We start from the raw sequence: 19,231 nt of genomic DNA, 5'->3' as shown, positions 1-19,231 counted from the left end.
TACTAATGATGAATCCGTATTTTCTCTTGTCACGCCTCCACGGTTTGCAGCTCCTGCTCTGGTGACCTTATCAACCATAATAGCGACTAAGAATTTTGGAAGTGGAAGGATTTAAAATTTAAGATTTAAAGAACTTTGGAAACTGCAGGGTCGCGCCGATATGGGAAGGGAAAAAATGTCTGCGAAAGATGTGATATGAACGAATCGTGCCATAAATTAAGTATGTGCACAAGGTTTGGCAAGTTGGCGCTGATAAGATTATGCAAGGCATTAAGGCTCTAATGATGGTTGATAAAAACGTCTGCCAGAATTTTTCTATTTTGCAGTTACCAACTCGATGACCTCCTTGGCAGATTTCTCGTCCTGAAGATTGGGAATAGGTTGTTTGTGACCAATCAATTGGAGTACGTGGTAGGCGACGGGAAGGAGCATGGAATCGAACGCCAAAACCTTAGCCTTCTTTGTCTTGCCTGCCAACAAATCGGCTACAAAGTGTGGTTCAAAAACCAAGGGCCGAGCCAGACCGATCACATCGCACGTTCTGTCTTTGGAGGAGACTGCTGAAGCCATCCCGTCCAGCGTTCGGAAACCGCCCGTCACCGCGAGGACTGAGGCACCGGATAAATGAGGGCGGATGCGATCGGCAAACTCAAGGAAAAATCTGAAAGAAATCCAATCATTTAATGAGCTGTCTAATGATTTCATGTTGCTGTATAGGACAAGTCACTCGGAGTGTGACTAACCCTTCCCTTTTCAACGTGCTTTCTTTCTTTTCTTCAAATGGCAACAGTTCATAAGTGCCCCCGGATAGCTCAATCAATTCAACTCCCGCAGCCTCTAATTTTTTGGCCATCACCTGACTGTCCTCTTTCGTAAATCCGCCTTCAATGAAGCTGTGTAGACCAAAGAGCTCAAGCTCACTTAGAAAACCTTCATTCACAGCTAAGGAAAACGGCACTCACTCATGAGAGTTATATTTAATGGATAAAATAAACTTCGGATCAGTCACTCTTTTCTTGACAGCATCGATAATTTCGAACACTATTCGGCTACGATTTTCGAAGGATCCACCTGTCAATGATTACGCGGGACTGAGATTAGTTTTACAATGGTCATCAAGATTCGGGATAAGGTTCCTCTCCAGGCGCACCGTATTGATCGGTTCGCTTATTAACCCGAGGAGACAGAAATTGAGCTAAACAAATCCGCGGAAACGTAATTTGCTTGGTAGATGAGTGATTCGCAACCTGCAAGAGATGCGCCTATGAGTACTTACACAGTAGATACCCATGAGCCCCATGTAGCTGAGCGCCGTCTGCCCCAGCTTTGTAGAGCACCTCGGCTCCGTAAGCGAACCTGTCAACGACATCCTGCAATGAAAAGAAAAAAAAATAGTCTACTGAGATGACTGGCGTAGACCGCGTTTTTCTCTCGAAGATTGTATTACATTCTTGGAGCTTACTTGGATTTCATCCACGCTCAACGCTCTCGCTTTTCCAAAGTTCATCCCGAAAGAGGGGGGACTTTGGGTCTCTGAAGCTGATACGGGATCTAAAGCGGCAAGAAGTGGTGAGTTTGTAGACAGTTTATCCCGGACTCTTGCTACTTTTCAAAGAAAGAGCAGTACTACTGGTATTGACTTACTCGGATTGACCTGAAATGGTGTCTGTCTACCCGCGTGAGTCAATTGTCCTATCACCAAAGAGCCGTGTGCCTTCGCTGCCGATATGACGGGCTTGAAAGCTTCCACCGGGTCCCCTTGTGGTGGACGAACAAATCTCAGATAATCAGAAAATGGTTGAACAAAGAGGAAAACATAAATGGAAACATACATGGGGAATCCTTGTCGATAATAGCGTTTCCTTTGGCCTCAAGGTACTCGCGGTGAACGGGTATGTTGCCCTTTGGTATGGGAGGGTTGGCTTTGAGGTCAGCTTTATGAACACCGTCCTCAACAATTAAGATGTAAGAGAAGCATCCATGCACCAAGATTATGGTTCCAATCTTTCCTTCACTCCAAACGCGATACAACTCTTCGTATTCCGGAGTGGGCTTTCCTCGAGCGTCGAGATCGACGTCATCATACGTACAGAGACGTTCGGTCATGGCACTCTTCAAAGTCCGGCTGAATTGTAAATCAGAATGTGTCAGGCAAGAGCTGCATCGATTTTGCCCTCAGCATGTCCAGCATGAACAAAAACTTACTTAAGAGCGTTTAGACCACCCTTGAACTGGATCGGTTGGGAGAGAACTTCAATGGGACCCATGTTTGGTTTACGAAACCTATGTCTTTCAGCAAAGATTTCAAGTCTTCAAGGGAATCAAGTCGAAGAAAGAACAATGTGGAGCGTAACCAGAGAGTGAAAACCACATCTTCAGGCTCGAGAGCCCGGCCGATCCTTCTTATATCCTAGCCTTGAGGATCGACAGCAGGCGTTGGACTTCGGGAGTCGGCACACAAGCGATCTGTACGTCACAAGAGTCTCTGGGCTGAATGACGAATATCTCGCCGATTCTGGCGTCATATGTATTATTGTAGGCATCACCATCATCAGAGGCATTCACAGCCTTGGAATCCTGAAGGTGCTTGCTCCATGCGCCATGCGGTGCAAAACATGCAGCGGTCATCAACCGCGGTGCATAGCGAGGTTAGCTTGACGAGCGGACGGGGCTCCCTGGTCCCTGGCCGGCCCTGACGGCTTGATGACCATCGCCACGTGAATCACAGCCCAAAGCGCATCTCCCAGGTCCCTCATGCTCGGAGGACCTCGCTGAAAGGACGAGCTGAGGTTAGCAGAGCGACAGCATCGTAAAATCCGTGAGCTACTAATTTCCGAACAAGACCCGGCTAGCACGTCCCAAAGGCACAACTCTCCGGGGAGTTTTTCGAGGACTAACCAGCCACGCTTGCGCCCCCCGCAGCAGCAGACTTGTGCTAAGTTAAGTTTACCAAAAGTTTAGTCCCCGCCGTCGCAGGAGTCACGTCCTGCAACGGTCACGGGGCGCTGAGAATTTTTGGGAGTCATTTCTCCAATTCTTGAACGTCGCTTAACCCCCCAAAAAGTAGTACTGCAGATGGAAAACAGCAGCAGTTTATTTATTCCACCCATTCAGAGAGTAACGGTAAAATGACCAATTGTTTGACAGAGGGCAAGTCACTATATATTCAAAGCTAGGGATCTGGGTGTTTGTAAGAAAACGGAAAGCTCTTGCCTCATCAAGGAGCCAGCCTAAGCGAACGCTGCTTGGCTGTTGCGGAACAAGAAGATGTACTTAATGCAGCTACAAATAAATCAGATAGTCCATATACGAGTCCCCTTCGGATAATGGGAAAATCACACTGTCTGAGACAATGTGAGAATGGCTGACGAGAGAAGACAATATTCTTCCGGGCCCCGCTGGAACCCGATGGTAATTGCAAAAGCCAAAACACCGATAGTTCTTTTGACATAACATACATATATTGAACAAACACGCATATGTAGACCTTGTCATAGTTGCGGTTTTGAGTCTTGCACAACATGAGCCCTGGTCAGCTTGCTGATAAGCAGCGGCAGTTCGCTGCGATGGATAGAGTTTAGAAAAACTGAGGATATCTCGAGCAAATGGGAGAGCCTATGAAAAAGTTTAAATCATCCGTTGTCGTTCAATGATCGATTTTTGCGCTTGGTTTCGACTGACACGCCTGCATAGTATATATCATAGAAACAGGTAAGAGATTGAACTGTTGGGTTGTTTGAAGGATGGATATAGAAAAAGCTAACCAATACTTGTCCAAAACATCAGCCTGGCCTAATCTGTTCAGGAAATCTTCGTCGTGAGTCTTTGGAAAAAGAAGTATTGAGAGGTTAATTGGATAATCAAGAGATTTATTAATTCGAAGAAACGCAGAAAAAAATGCTAACAATCACGACCAATTGAAAATTCGCCTGGTCCCTTCTTTCCCTGATGATTCTGAAAGCGCAAATAATGCGATTTAGTAAGCTTCGTGACCAGCCTTTCAGCTTCCATCACATGTAGAAGCCGCAGCCAAACAATAATAGCGGGGATTGGAACAGAAATGAATGGGTTCTTACTCAGCTAAGGAATCGGCTAAGGCGTCAATGTTATCCTTATCCAGATTGGTGGTCGGTTCATCGAGGGCAAGAATACCACAATTCGTACCGAATGATTCCGCCAATGCTAATCTGATAATGATCGATGCTAAGACTTTTTGGCCGGCGGAACAACGACCCCTCATGTCCATTTCGACTTGATCTTTCATCATTACTACCTATAAGGGCTCCAAGTCGGTTAAGCTATGTCTGCAAGATTAACATTAGTAAAGGAAATAAGGAGTGACTTACTCGGTAGTTATAAGATCGGTTACTCTTGGCGTTTTCATTTTCAGATTTGATAGAAATGTTGTCAATGTCTAAATAGCCCAGAAATGGGTCCACGATATCAGCACACAACCCGTGGTAATCCAGGCACAAGCAGATATGCGAGGGATCACTTAACCTGTTCCCTGATAGGTCTTGTTCCATAATGTTTGAATTGTATCGTTTATTTCGGCCATTTTGTGAGAGTGATATTTCATAATCGCTTGATCAAGAGCTTTAGCATATTTATCTAAATCTTGATTTGCGATTTCGACAGTCTTTGTGTACCACCAGAAAAAAATAGATTGCTTTGAGCAAAGGAAAAAAAACTTGTGTGAGGAAAACCTATAATGAGATGGCTTCCTAACCTTAACTTTGACTAGCTGGGCCCGATGTCGTTTGGTTATATCCTTAAAGTCAGATTCCCGTTCGTCCATTTTGTCTTGCAGATTATTTTTATCCATCCCGATTTCACCACCCAGCTTAGCTTGCTGAAAACAATATCGAAAAAAGACAGTCAACTCAAGCGGTTGGATTATGAATTGAAGAGAGCAGAAACTGACTTCAGCCTTGAGATCGGCCAACAACTTTTCCGCTTTGTCATACTCGGCATCGTATTTTTGACAAGCTTCCTTAGCCCTTCCAACATCTATTGCACTTATCTTCTCTTCCAATTGTTGAATCTCAAGTTTGTAGTTTCGGTAGCGAATGTTATCAGTTATGTTCCTCTCGGTCGCTTTCGCTTGGTCTTGCTCCTTATCCAGATCATTTAATTTACTCTGTAATTCAGATATCTGTTGGGCGCTCGTTTTCATTTTTTCGTTAAGTTTTTGAATGTCGTTTTGACAGCGTTCGGAATTGGCAGCGATATCCATTTTGTTAAATCTCCATATCAAAACGACCAAGCATGGTTTACAGTTATTAGTTTCGGATGGATCCAACCATGCCTATTGGTCTAGTTTCAAATTCACATACCTTTGGATTTCACCATTGATAGTTTCTAATTGACTCAGACTTTTGTTGTAACTTTGCAATTCATTTGCCTGTTCAGCCTCGGTAGCCACATTTTCCGCACGTATCTCTTCCAATTCCACCTCCCTAGCTCGCAAAGGTCCAGCGTACGTCTTCAATTTTTCTTCAGTTGTCTATTACGGGATTGTGATAGTCAGCTCGTATGTCATTGACTATTGCCCGGTTATGTGGGAGTGAGTGGTTCTTTGGAGGGGAGCGGAGCCTGAAACAAAAAGGCGATGAACATACTTCCAACTTCTCTTCAAGATTAACGATTTCCTTTTTCAGGCCCTCTTTCTGAGCTTCGAACACATCTCTTTCTTTCTTTTGTTGTCGTTTTTTGTTCAAGCTTAATTCTAACTGGTGAATTTCACTTTCCAGGTTGCGTATCGTCGCCCGTTTTCGGTCGCGTTCAGTAATCAATGACTCGAACTCTCTCTTCGATTCCGCACTTTCAGAAGGATATAGATCAAATCAAATTCCACCCTAGCAGGGGCCTGAATTTCAGCCACGGGAAAACTCACAGGTCCAACTGCAGATCATCCAGCTGTTCTTGAACCTGATCCGCTGTGCGTGTAGTTCCAGAGCTTTCCAAATCTCTTTCAAGGTGCTTGATTTCGTTTTCGAGTTCATCAATCTCTTCAGACATTCTACCTGCATCAATGGCAGAGCGCTTGCATATTTCTAATTCACTGATTATATCTTTTAGTTTTTCTACCTCGACCTTCGCCTGTTAAGAAGTAAAGAATACAGATAACTCGTCGGACATTAGCAAACCCAAGATTCTAATGTGTATTCAGGCAAAAAGATTGATGCGCAACTTCTTCAGCCTTACGGTTAGAGGCGTCGAATTGTGATTCGAGGGGGCTTATGTCTCTTTCTAAGTTTGGGATATCAATAACCCGAAGCTTGTCCGCAGATATCTCCCAAGGCACGGCCGTCTTGATACGTTCCAACTCAGTTTTACAGTGCTTTAGTTCTTTCTCGTTTTTGATTTTCTGATTAGGGATATTGTCCAGCGTGTTTTTACACTGTTGAGTTGACATTGATCAAGAGCACTGGTATCAATTCCCGGATGCTTGATCCAAAGGCCATTGGATCCTTTCCCCTGATTGCTTCACTTGAGGTAGAAGTTTGAGCAAACAATCAAAACTTACATAGCGCTCGAAAGCGGCCATTTCGTCATCACTGTTGAATATTCGCATACAAGCTCCGCACTTCTTGCTTTCTCTGCCCTTGCTGAGTAGGCTCTCATGGAATGCGGCGACAAAATCTGCAGAAACTATATCCCTTTGATACCCAGAAGCAAATGCAATTTCAGTTATGGGATCAGCCAGAAGAAATTTCCGAAGTGGAATCTGTACTTTTGTAATTCTGAAATGGAGTCTTCTGCGTCTTCAATCAATGAGGAGACCGTCGAGCCCCTCGCCACGCGGTAGATCTTTTTTTCAAGAGCTAAAAGCCGCCAGAGGTCAATGTTTGAGTACAATGCTCCAAGACATAGTGTAGAAAAGAACTCGACAAATTGTAGAAGACTGACTCGCTAGCTCCTGCGTAGTTGACGCTAACTTGGACTTGCTCATTTGCAATTTGGTGTCGATTGTTTGCATTTCCTTAGTCACGTTCGTCCAACTTTGCATGGCATCTGACAGATTCCGTTCTGCTTGACTGATTATGACACGGTTAGTGAATTTTACTTATCAACAAGCGGCTTGGGTTGACTTACCGGAGAACCCCGATGATTTCCTTTTCGGCAGTCTTTGGTGCGAACTCCATCTTCACTAATTCCCGAAACTTTGTGCCGCGTGTCTCAATCCTGCGTGATTACGTCGATACTTGATGAGTCAAATATACGTGCGCGTCCAAGTTTCGAGGCTGAGATAAGGATTTGAGAAGATACTCAACAAAACCTCGATCCCCTGCTGCTTCTTCGTGACATCCGCACGTTTCAACGCCAGCTTGGCCCGTGTATCGGATTCACGATTTAGTCCGACTAGTTCAGTGTGAAGTTTCTCTCGTTTGTCCTCCAGCTGTTTAATTACTTCCTGCTTGGCTTTAATCTTCTGATCGTGAGCGATGTTCGCATTTTGCTCATTGAGTTTGGTCAAACTCTCTTGTTTAGCTTCGAGTTCAGCTGTCTGATATTTGATGTCAACTTCAGTCACTTTAATACCTTCAATCTGATCATCTAAGCTCCGAGCTTTCCCTCTGGTTTCACTCTGTCGGATGTTATATTGATTAGCGCAAGAAAATGCAACATGCGAGACAATGAGAACCCTTTCATACGCACTATGCGATCGGAAGTAGCTTGCTTTTGCTGTTGAGCAGATGCTTTTTGACTCTTCAGGTCATATATTTCCGTCTGTTTTGCTTCCTCGGTTTTTTTACCTGCGGCCTGGAAACGAAATTATTACGGTACGGGTTATATGACGATTGGTTTTACTATCAGCAATAGATAAAACCCTGTTTTACCTTGGCGCTCTGAAGCTTGGCGACAACGACCTTTTGGCGATCTCTCAACAAGTTGGAAAACTCGGTAACCCTACTTTCCTCCATTGTTTGCGGTCGGAATTCGGCTATGTTGTGCGTTGAGCTGACGGCGATTATAATTTTCTGTCGCTCTTCCAGCGCAGCCAACTTTCTCTGTCATGACCAGACCCGAAACGCAGAGTTATTAAACATGTTTGTATGGAAGTCGACTGATGTAATACTTGGTTTTGGGTGTTCAGTACATACTTCGGCTTGGGCTTTGAGTTGACCTAATTCAGTGAGCTTGCTTTGGTGCTGGCGACGCAGTTTGGTCAGTTCGCCTTCGACTGTCGCTAATTCCGCGTTGGTACGTGCTAGACGTTCCGCATGATTGGAAAGACTGCTTCTGGATCGTTCCCGCTCTTCATGCAATTGTGATAAGGTTGCTGCTCCGAGTGAAAATAGTGTCAGTACTTATCAAAAGTGATTTGAGAACAAGAACTTACCATCAGGCATTTCCACCATATCTTCTTTAAGGTCTGCGGCAATTTTGGCTTTATTCGCTTTTTGCTCGGAAAGTGTAGAATGGTCATTGACAACCTGGTGGTAGCGAGCAGCTTGGGCATAGAAAGTTTTGTTCGATTCACTCAGGTCTTTGACCTTGGCTTCTAGTTCCCGGTACTGCTCTTTTTTGGCTGAAATGTTGGAAGCCAGTTTATCGATAGTGCTTTGGAGCTGATGTTGATGATGCAATCAGTAATCAACTGATTGAGTCTATTTTAACAGGGAAAATAAGATCACTTTTTCGGCGCGATTCTTGTCAACTACCAGAGCGGCATATTTTTCTTTGTCCACTTTCAACTCAATGGCTGCGTCCTTTTTGATTGACTTGATATTATCGAGGGCCTTGGTATACCTAATTTATGTAAACAAAGGAGTAATGAAAATATTCAGATTCATCTTTCGCCTTTTCGAGTTAAAGGTGATGGATTTTAAATGTGGGGGAAATAACGAACTTCGTAGCTTCGAAAATCTCGTCAAATCTTCAATTACAATGGCGATGTTTTAGAAGCGCGAGTTCGAAAGGAAGTCCTGACCATGTGTCAGTTTCTTTCTTTGATCAATATTGCACATGAAATGACTGAACAAGTGAGAGAAAAGCGCACTTTTTTTTCAAACTTGCCGGTTCGGAGAGCGGCCAATTACTCTCCTCTTGATGACAAAATATGACGTTTTCTAAGATAGCTTTCGAGATACCTAGATGTCGCGGCACTTCGGAGTCCATCTCTGCGCATTTGGTCGAAATGGTCCTTCTCTGTTGAAGAAAGAAGGACGACAGGATTCTTCTTAGCTTTAGTTGCGCTTCTTCTATCAAGACTTCAAGCAGAGAGACAGACCTTGGAGTTGGGAGCTGAACTATCATCATTGTAAGACAGGGTGCCTTCGAGTGTTTTCATCGTAAGTGCAGTATTTTTCTTCTTGGACACCTGCAGCCTTCTACTTGCGATCAACTTGGCACCCGCCAGGTTCTTGAACCTTAGCAAGACTTCAGCCATCACCACTGATTCACCCGCAATCGAGGGATCGTGTACGAATGCACCACCTTTGGTATTTGGCGGCAAATCCCCGGTGGTGATGTATTTCAAACTTTCAATTATAGTCTGAATAAGTGATCAGTTTAGCAAGTTAGGCTTTGATCGACAAGGTGGAACCACTGGATGAAGGAGTCGACTCAAACCGTTTTCCCGCTCCCATTGTGGCCAACGATGACAGTTAAAGGAGAATAAAACTGGATGACCGCTATCGACTGGTTGTCGAAACTTCTAATCCCTCGTATTGCTAATTTGTCGATTTGAGACCTATGGTGTAGTTCCCATTGCATGATTAGTTGGTCGTAAATATTTCTATTCTGGCTTGATTACCATGGTATCTTTACCAAGAAGCGATTGATGGACGAGTAATTACATTTTGGTTGGGGCCGCAACCTGTTTCGCGGGCGGGCCTGTCTATCCTTCTTCGGTTCGTTATAGGACGGCTTGTTTGTACTTGAGGAAAAGTTATGTATCAGTCTTCGTGGATATCAATCTGAGCTTGTTCTTGCCAGTGAGAACCGTGTTCAATGGGACGGAAGGCGTCTCGCGACCGGCTATGTGTATACACGGGTGTGGATATCTGGCAGAAAGCCCGAGCAATTGCCCGTCAAAAAGAGCTTTCGGACTGTCCATACACTGCTTACATAATCCGGTCCGATAACACCTGAGCCTGGCCCGCTCGACTTTACTGGTAACTAACGACTTCGAACAAGAAAAACACTGCAACTACTACAATCCAACAATCCTTCTTGAATCGGCTACCTTGGAAAGATAAAACGAGATGGGAAACGGTTCGTCGTTGCGAATCCACTCTCCCCCCTGAGCTGGCAAAACTAACATATCCTATCCATCTCCTCTGATACAGATGGCGGTTCGATTCCGAAACGCGATGACCTAGTAAGGACAAGAGCGGGTAAAAGCAGGGTTGATGAGCAAGAAAAACAAAGCACCAAGTGGTCGGAGTGCTCACTTTCCAAGGTAACTTGTTTCTCTTATTAATACCAGCAGTACTCTCACAGATTTTCGCTGAAGTGTTCTATCTTAAAGCTGATTAATCATTTCCTTATTCAATTAGCAAAAACTAGAGGAACCAATCGTCTGCGACCGCTTAGGAAAGCTATACAACAAATCATCGGTCTTGGAGTTCTTGATAGATCGAAATCACTTCGGTCAGGATGGAAAGCAGGTCGCTGGACACTTGAGGAGCTTGAAAGATGTTGTCAATGTCCAACTCGCTAAAAATACGCAATCCAACTCGTGGATCTGCCCAATCAGCCTCAAGGAATTCGGAATCGGGATTGGAAGGTTCGAGTTAAGATGGTTGTGTCTGGTCGATTGTGGATGTATCTTAACAGAGCCAGGCCTCAAGCAGGTAGACGGGAACAATTGTCCAGTATGTGGGAAACCGGTTGCCGAGTCAATTACTGTCAACCCCAGCGCAGAAGAGGAAGAAAATGTGCGATTCAAACTTCTGGAACAGCGAGTCAAGGAGCAAGAAGAGAAAGATAAACGGAAACTCGAAAGAAAGGCGCAGAAGAAACGTAAAAATAACCAATCCACTGACGAAGGAGCCTTCGATGCCGATCAAGGACCGAAAGAGGCTAGCAAGAAAATGAAAACTATTACTGGCAAAGAATCTTCCATCCAACCACCCTCAAACATCAACTCGAGCTCAATCTCAAAAATCACGACGGAAATACAAAAGGAGACCCAACAGAGCCTCGTCAACTTATCCTCGAGCACCCTTTCAAGTATTTACGGACCTAGAGACGCCAATGGAAAACAATTGCTCGGGCAACAGAAAGAGTCTTGGATGACCAGAGGGACATGGACTAGATATGCTGCTTGATTGCTTGTTGACCCGTATTCAGCCCCCAATCGACTGTTTTTGCTTCCTTTTCTTCAACTAATGAATTTTCCATGTAGTTCATGTACTATTTTTACTACATACAACATTCCCCTGCGTGTGTGTACTCTGCCAGTTCCTCATCAATATTCTTCTCGTCACATCCCCCCTTCGTTTCTTTTCTATCCTCCTGCTCTCACCTACTCCGGTTTCATGCTGTAACAACAACTTCTCATAAGGATCCTGCTGCTGTTAAGATCATCCCTCATGGGATCTGAAATCTGTTCGATCTTTATTGCATCATATGATACCAACATACCTTTACACTCGACGACTTCAAAATTTGCTTCAGAGGGTTGGTACTGCACACCTCGAGAAGGCTCCTGTGCTCGCCAGAAAGGGGAGAAGGACTTGGATAAAAGTTATGTAACTGCGGTTGGCGCAATCACAATGTTGCCAATGAAGGTGGTTACAAAGGGCAATGCCACGCCCAAAAAGCTTGTTTTAAGCTATGTATGTAGGCACTTAAGCTAAGGCTTGGTGGGTTTTGAGAACTTGATTGACCGGCAATCAGGAGCTTCCAGGGAGTGTCACCGCTACACTCAAGGGATATGACAGCTTGTCGCAATCTGAAATGCGGGGAGGTCGGCTGGGCTTGGCCTTCAAACATGGCTGAGAGTCATCATTATTGCGGGCGTTGGTCAATTGCTGATCAAACGCCATAACTGGCAACTGGACAGTGACAAATCGAAAAAGGGGAATTGAAGCTATGTCTTGACAATTACTATTTATTACACAAAAGGGAAAATTCGGTGACAAAACCGTGTCGGGCAGCTTGGTATCTTGATTAAAAAACAGAACAAGTGGAAGAAATGTCAGTCAGCAAGCAATTGAGCAGCAAACGAGATGGACGGGAGGAGGTTCGGTCGAGAGTCAGACAATGGATCTTTATGAGTCTCATTATGAGCGAACCAAGCAATGCAGGCGAGCACGCTCTTTTGTTCAAACTTGAACAGGTCCGCCCACATCAAACGCAAATTACAAGTATGTATCATCATGAGTCGGATATGAACGGCTTCAACTGATGGTTGAAGGGCATTAAAGGAGAAGCGGGAGCGAAGGTGTGAAATGCGTACCGGTTTGCCCGATCGATTCGCCAGGCGCAGGTGCGTTAGCAAACTGGTGGCAGAGCCGAGCCTTATTTTTAAGCCCAACCAGGTAGGGCTGACTTGTGGGAGCACGATCGTAACTCGCAGCAGCGACTTTTGTGAGCTCGCCGCGTGCAGTGGGTGCGCTATAATTTTTGGCGCGGGGTGAAAACGTGTAAAACCCCAAGTTCACCCAAGTTTCACCGAGAGGTATATGTATCACCGATGACCCAGCTCACCTCTCATCATCTAGCCTAGCTAAGCCTCTTGAACGTGGCACCAGGTGAACTGGGGCAGTGGATGCGGATAAAGTTGGGGCAGACACGCCAGGTAGAGACTGGGGTTGGGGGCTAGTCTGAGGGTGCGGGAGAACAGGCATTGGAGAGGTACTAGGCTGGGAACTGATGCATGCAGAGTTTGGTGAGTGCAGGAAAGGACAAACTTAACTAAGCCCCCGTCCCCACTGCGGCTTGGCCGGGGAGAGATGTGAGCACTTGTGATCTCTCCGGTGTGGAGGGGACTTATGAATTATTGGCACATGTTGGTGTGAGAGCATTTACCATTTTTGGTGGTGAAGGATGTTATTCCACCACAGCACTCACAGTTTGAACCAAGTTCATTTTTCCTCCTGGCCAGTGGTTCTTGAGTATAGTCTTGTGAATTCTGCCAACTCAGAATTTATCCACTCCCTCTCCATCATTCCCGATTGAGCTTTCCAAACTTTGTATTTTGGTTTTTCAGCTGGTTGGCAGTGGTCAGTTACCTCAACTTGTGCTAAAACCCTAGGTGCAAAAAGCAAAAAAATGGTAAAGGGCCTACAAGACTTGAATAAGTCGTTGATTTCAAAAAAAGATAAAAAAAATACAAAAAGGGTTAGAGAGAAACTGAGCAGATGAAAAGATAGCCGAGATGCCAGCGCTTAGCTGGCGTAAAGTAAGAGCCAAAGTGCATATAAGGGTGAGGTGTGAGCTGGAAACCAAGAATCTTCACAGTTATTTTTGAGATTGCCTCATGCGAACTTTTTCCTTTTGGTCATAAGCCCTGCTTGCACCTACACAACCTGCGGTGCTTGCGGGCTTTGTTAAGCTCAAGGAAAGGAAGGACGCAGCAACATCAGCTGAGAGCGGAGTTATGCGGGTGGAGGGAGTGGAGGAATAGGGAATTTTTGGGGCTTTTCTCTCACTTCTTCTTCTATCATTTCTACATACTACTCACTTTATGGTATTACTGTAGTTACTAATATACTTACGGAGCTTTTTGTGTATTGCTACATTACAGAGATTTTTCACCACCCAAATTCTTACTTACTTGCGGAGTTTTGCTGTGGGCAAGCAGAGCGGCTGAATCTTCCGTAGACTAGACGGATCATATCAGGCTCATAGCGGAGCGCTGAAGAGGTTCGTACATTGCGGAAACCCAGAGCTGTTAACCATACAAACCCAGAGTTATCTAGAAAGGAGGCGGAGTGCCACTTCTTAACAGGTGTCATGCTTTTATTTCAACACCGGTCATTGTGGGAAAGAGGAGTGTTTGCTCCTCTTGATGACCAGTTTTTTTACTCCTCTTGATGAATGGAGATAAATTTTCATCAAGAGGAGTAAACAATCCTATCAATGACCAAAACAGAATTAGTGCAGTCAGGTTGATTCTTTTTTTCTTGCTTGGTGAGCTTTGAGTAGGAGTTGTTGGATGTGTTTGAATATTCTGTTTCTTCCATCTTTGCGGGGAATGAAGTTGAGCAGATTGAGGTGTGTCTTCCAGTGTGGTCTAGGCTTGATGGTGCCACCTTTGAGAAAGTGCACGCCAATGGGCACCTAGAAGACCCTTTCAAGGGGCGCGCCTTTGGCTGGCACAAGGCTGGCGCGCCCAGGTGAGGCCAGAGGGCAGGATTTTATGCATATTGATGATTTTATTTGGTATTTTGGAACTGATCAGGAGTTTATTTTTTTCCTGGCTAGGGAATTCCCGCGGGGTCCCCCACAAAAACTGCCGCAGCTGGTGGTTCCCAACCTGTCAGAGAGCAAGCAGTACAAGTGCTCCCGCAAACACACCATTAGTAAAGAGAAGCACAAGAGCGGGGAAGAATCCTTAAATTGCATTATGAATCAAGTGGCGCAGGCGCGGATGCAAGAGACTCAAATTGCATAAGACGAATGCTATGAATTTAAGGGTAAAATACAGAGTAGAAGAGAGGTAAAAAAGTAACACTTATGTAAGATAAAGATAAAGGTATTATAAAGGATTCACCACAACCACAAGTCAAACAAAGAGCCTAAGACTATAAAAGACAGACAGTGAGGACAAGTTAGTCTCCCCTTTTTTCCCCAGTACATTTTCATCCTGCCTAAACACGGTTATACCCTCAAACGCCCTTACAAGCAGTTTTCCAAGCATTCATCAACCCCATTGTTGGAAATACCTCTGTTCTTAAGTCTCATAACCCACTAGCCTTGACATAACTTTCTATTGCAAGCCTTTATGCCCTCACTGTACAACTTATCACGCCTAACTTACAACCGTTCTGATTACCTTGTGACCTAGGTGTATTAACATTTCTGTTATCTCTCCTCCTACCCACCGAGTTCCTCGTAACTTGTAGTTGGATTGCCCCGGTCTTAGGACTTCTGGAAGTTGTTTCAGCCTCGTTGAGTCACTCCGAGCCGCTTGTAGAGAACTTTATACTGAGAATTGATACTCTATCCACTACAGTCAACGGCTACAACACTGCAGACTCCTCTGTGAGTAGTATAAGCCTGGCACAACCTCACCTGTGGGTACCCCCAAGAAAGCCTCCACAGATAGGTCAAGAATGGTGCTTGGGCCCCCCAATCTCATGCAGAGGTTGAATGCGCGCACACCCCTCATTTTTGCCCAAAGGTGTGCGCCTGATGCGCAGGTCACAGGTGTGTACTTGGCTGCGGCTCAGCCACCTGGAGGAGTGTACATCAGCCTCCTCCAGGCCCCACTGGGAACAATCAACATTTACCACTCACATGCTCCTATAGGTTATGAGCCCTTAAGGCATCTTGTTAACCATTACCAGCCAGACACTGAAGAAAAATTGACCAACAAACAATCCCGGATCATTCTCATCTTCCCAAGAAACAAATAAAAAAAAATTAGCATTACAAATCCAACAAACAACCCCGGAACCAGCTCCTTTTTTTTCTTATCCTTCAATGCTCAAACACTCAAAATTGATGGACCCCAACGCCCATGGTGCTTACAGACGGATTCAACTTTTTCTTGCCAATGTGAATATTGTCCTATCCTAGGCACTGTGCTGTTATGTTCCTTTTGCCGGACCCCACAATGCTGAAACAAATGCAAATACATGGAGTGTATCTGGTAAACGTTTTTCATTGAAGATGCAGACCCACATGTCCTATTTTTTGTTTTTAGGCTGATACACTCCATGTATTGTATTTGTTTCAGTGTTGGACCCTGGCCTTCTGTTCAAAAAGTTAGTCTCCCGCCACGTTTCTCAGCAACATATTGTGTGTAATCAATCAACCAAAGGATCTCGTGCCTCAAAGCAAGATCACAGCAAGCCCAGACAAGGAGATTTTCATTCTTTTTGCCTGCAGTCCGTTGATCCTGAGACACATCTGGCTTACCCAATTCCAGATCAGAATTTCCTTGACCAGCCGATGATACAACAGCCAAACCGCTCAAACCACATTCAGAAAAATTTTAGTGCTCCTTCAAAGACAGTTTCAGTTCAAATTCAAGCTCTAGATGACAGTGGCGGTAAATCTCAGTCTTGTGATGTTACAGAGCAATTGGTCCTGGACATGCAATCTGCTATAGATGAGAATTTGGTTTTTGATGAGAAATCCACCCTTGATGAGCAATTGATCATCAACAATCAATTGGTAACCAAAAAGCAATCAACTCCCAATGATATTTTGGTTCTCAACAAAGAATTGACTCTTTACAATTAATCTTCTCTTGATGATCAGCCCAATGGCAAGTATGCTATATATAAAAAGAGTCCCAATGAGTCTTATGACAATAACCAACTAGGAAAAGGGCAGAGAAACTTTTTCAATATGCGCAACTAAACTGCCAAAGATGTGAATTCCTGGGCTATTACACTCTTGGCTGAGGAATTTGAGCACCTTCCAACTATGGGACACAAAGCTTGGGAGGAATCTTTGCAAAAGTACACAGAGCTGCACATTGATCAATGAGCTATTCAACAACATCAACTGAATTCTCAAACTCCACATGACAGCTCTGTTTATGAAGCTTAGGGCAAAAAACCCGTCAAAAATAAGGGTTTTGGGCCCTAGCACTATAACTGTGCTGATGTAAACACTGGTAATTTAAATTACCAAGCTTGTTATGTGGCGAATATGGCCACTCCAAGGGTTTTAACACTCTGTAACAGAGGAGGAATTAATTATGTAATTATTAATTACAGGGAATTAATTTGGCGTAAAAGTAGGTGGTAAGCGCTTAAACTGATTGGCTGCTTGACAGAGGCGGAGGTCTTACGGCAACTACTTTTAAGGATAAAGCTTTAAATATGCTAATAAGGGATTTTTGATGATTTAAAGGGTTTAATCCAGTGGATTTTACGTGCTGGGGATGGTTTATAAGGAAAAGTGGCTACAAATGTAGCAGAGGAGAATATTCACGGCAAACTTACAGTTTATGGGCGGTGAATGGTCTGGGGAATCTTTTCCTGAGGGCCAAATAGGCCTCTATTTATAGAGGGGACTTCAGTGGGCGTAAACACTGAGTCCTTTTCTCCCTATGGGAGTATCCAGGGGTGTAGCCGTGAAAAGGGCTTGGCTGTGGGTAATTTAATTGTATTGTAATAGACTAATTTCCTTGACTCTGTCACATGACATGTTTATAACCAATTGTCATGTGAAAGAGCTTCAGTAGAAGTCTACATAATACTTTCACGGGGTATTTTTACACGAGTAATATTACTCATTAATGTACAATAGTTTAATTTCATGTACATTGTTTGTTTTACTAAATTTATGTATGTAATACTATTTTTTGGGCGCTTTCTGGGGCCAATTCTTATTTATACAATTAGTACATGAAGGAATAGGAATAAGGGGGTACTTTAAGTGGGTGACCCCCCTTAATTTATGATGAGGAATCTGATTCTGCAATAATAATTTAATAATCATTATTATTTACTAAGTTATTGCAGTCTTTTGGATACTTGATGTATCTCTAAGGCTGACACCACATTTGCATCATGAGCCAATAATATTACCTAACAAACAAGCCATGTCTCCTCACTTGCACTCATCAGGCCCTGACTATCACAATCCGCATCAAAATCAACGTGAACTTGAATATGAAGCCTGCAGATACAACAATGACGCCGGTTCTAGCATATTTGATGATAGTGGTGGATTCATTGAAAGCAGTGGTTTTGATGATGGGGGCAATTTCAATGATGGTAGTGTTTTTGATCACAGTGGTGGTTTTGATGATGGCAGCTGTGTTTTTGGTGAAAATTTTGAAGGTTTTGTCAACAGTGGTCTTGAAGACGGTGCTTTCAACAACAATTTTGAAGATGGCAGCTGAGGTTTTGATGATGGTGGTGGAGGTTTTGATTATGGCGTGGATTACTATTAGCCTCTGCAGAAATCCCTTCATTCAACAACCATCAGTCCCCATTTGATTCCAAGACATCAAAATCCTTAAAATCTTCATTTTCTTGAATCCGGTTCTCTATTTTCACTCAACTTTCAGCTCTCATTCAACTTATATGTAGTTTTCACCTCCCCTGCAGGTGTCTTGGAGCCTTGCCGAGGGGGTGGGTGTTGTGACCAAGGTCACAGGTTTGTACTTGGCTGCGGCTCAGCAACCTGGAGGAGTGTACATCAGCCTCCTCCGGGCCCAACTGGGAGCAATCCATACCGTTTACCACTCACATACTCCTATACCCAGTACCTAGCGGTGGCAATATCAACCCTAGTCTGGTCAATTGTGGCTGGGAGGCAACCCGCAGAAGTCAGAAGGTGATTTCAGGTTTGAATGTCACTCTCAATGTTCCCAGGGTTGTTTTGCGGGGCTAAAAAGGAACCCGGGCTGCCAAAGTTTGCCCCCAAGCGCCCAATTGCGGCTCCATTAGAGATGCTCTTATGCAGGTTGTCTCCCAGAAAGGCTGAAACGCTGCGCTGCGCTACAAAAAAGCGGTCTTTTAGCGCAGTGCAGCGGGGAACCGCCGCGTGGTCAGCCCAAAAAAGTGGTAGCGCAGCGCCACCACTGCAAATAGCGGCCCCCGCTTTTGCCCAGACCCAAAAAGCGGTAGCACAGCGGGCGGGGCTGCTACTTTCAGCACCGCGCAGCGGCCACCAAAGCAGCTAGCTGCGCTGCGCTTTTTTGGCTGGCAGAGGGGGAGCGCTACGTGGCCAGCTCAAAAAGCGGTAGCACAGCAATGGTTCCGCTGCGCTACCGCTGAAAGTAGCAGGTCCCCGCTTCTGTTAGAATTCTGCCCCATGCCCAGAAGAGGACTTATTCCTATTGTTGTTCTTTTCCTTTCCAGAGGGTTCCATAGCCAACTAGGCCCCTTGTCACAGTGTATTTCTTCTGTTCCCTCATGAAATACACACTCACTCAGTTCTGGGCCCATATCAGACAGACCTGCTCCTTTGGAGACTTCTGATCTTTTGTTCTGAGTCCCTGAGCATCTTGTGCTCTTGTCTTCTTCATCCCTTCTCTCGCCTCATCCTTGGCATCCAGTCACTTGTCTTTTAGCTTCTTGCCAGACCCAAAAAGCAGTAGCGCAGTGCAGCGGCCACCAAAACCGCTGCGCTGCGCTTTTTG

At 44.6% G+C, this 19,231-nt stretch overlaps 3 protein-coding genes across 3 annotated transcripts; 1 reads left to right on the top strand and 2 right to left on the bottom strand.

Annotated features, from left to right (window-relative positions):
* Positions 1–315: 315 nt before the first annotated feature.
* On the bottom strand, positions 316–2,267 carry PtA15_9A267 (uncharacterized protein; the record flags this gene model as incomplete). Its single annotated transcript, XM_053172458.1, has 10 exons — positions 316–363; positions 532–661; positions 744–893; positions 963–1,071; positions 1,151–1,195; positions 1,277–1,370; positions 1,463–1,551; positions 1,645–1,758; positions 1,833–2,125; positions 2,206–2,267. 10 exons carry the CDS (start codon positions 2,265–2,267, stop codon positions 316–318), a joined length of 1,134 nt encoding a protein of 377 aa, XP_053023697.1.
* Positions 2,268–3,627: 1,360 nt separating this feature from the next.
* PtA15_9A266 (uncharacterized protein) lies at positions 3,628–9,723 on the bottom strand (the record flags this gene model as incomplete). Its single annotated transcript, XM_053172457.1, has 26 exons — positions 3,628–3,685; positions 3,765–3,823; positions 3,906–3,954; positions 4,077–4,273; positions 4,347–4,414; positions 4,501–4,639; positions 4,730–4,852; positions 4,925–5,246; positions 5,337–5,506; positions 5,622–5,823; positions 5,897–6,102; positions 6,194–6,403; positions 6,530–6,662; positions 6,737–6,827; positions 6,913–7,040; positions 7,099–7,188; positions 7,278–7,591; positions 7,663–7,767; positions 7,845–8,015; positions 8,109–8,287; positions 8,348–8,576; positions 8,643–8,757; positions 8,858–8,884; positions 9,008–9,156; positions 9,239–9,502; positions 9,580–9,723. The coding sequence occupies 26 exons, from the start codon at positions 9,721–9,723 to the stop codon at positions 3,628–3,630; spliced, it is 3,942 nt and encodes a 1,313-aa protein (XP_053023696.1).
* Positions 9,724–10,214: 491 nt separating this feature from the next.
* On the top strand, positions 10,215–11,282 carry PtA15_9A265 (uncharacterized protein; the record flags this gene model as incomplete). Its single annotated transcript, XM_053172456.1, has 3 exons — positions 10,215–10,224; positions 10,299–10,411; positions 10,509–11,282. 3 exons carry the CDS (start codon positions 10,215–10,217, stop codon positions 11,280–11,282), a joined length of 897 nt encoding a protein of 298 aa, XP_053023695.1.
* Positions 11,283–19,231: the final 7,949 nt, after the last annotated feature.

This window comes from Puccinia triticina, chromosome 9A, assembly GCF_026914185.1.
Source record: "Puccinia triticina chromosome 9A, complete sequence".
NCBI classification, from domain to species: domain Eukaryota; kingdom Fungi; phylum Basidiomycota; class Pucciniomycetes; order Pucciniales; family Pucciniaceae; genus Puccinia; species Puccinia triticina.
Note: the sequence above shows the minus strand (reverse complement) of the source record. Positions and strands in the feature narration are given on the sequence as shown.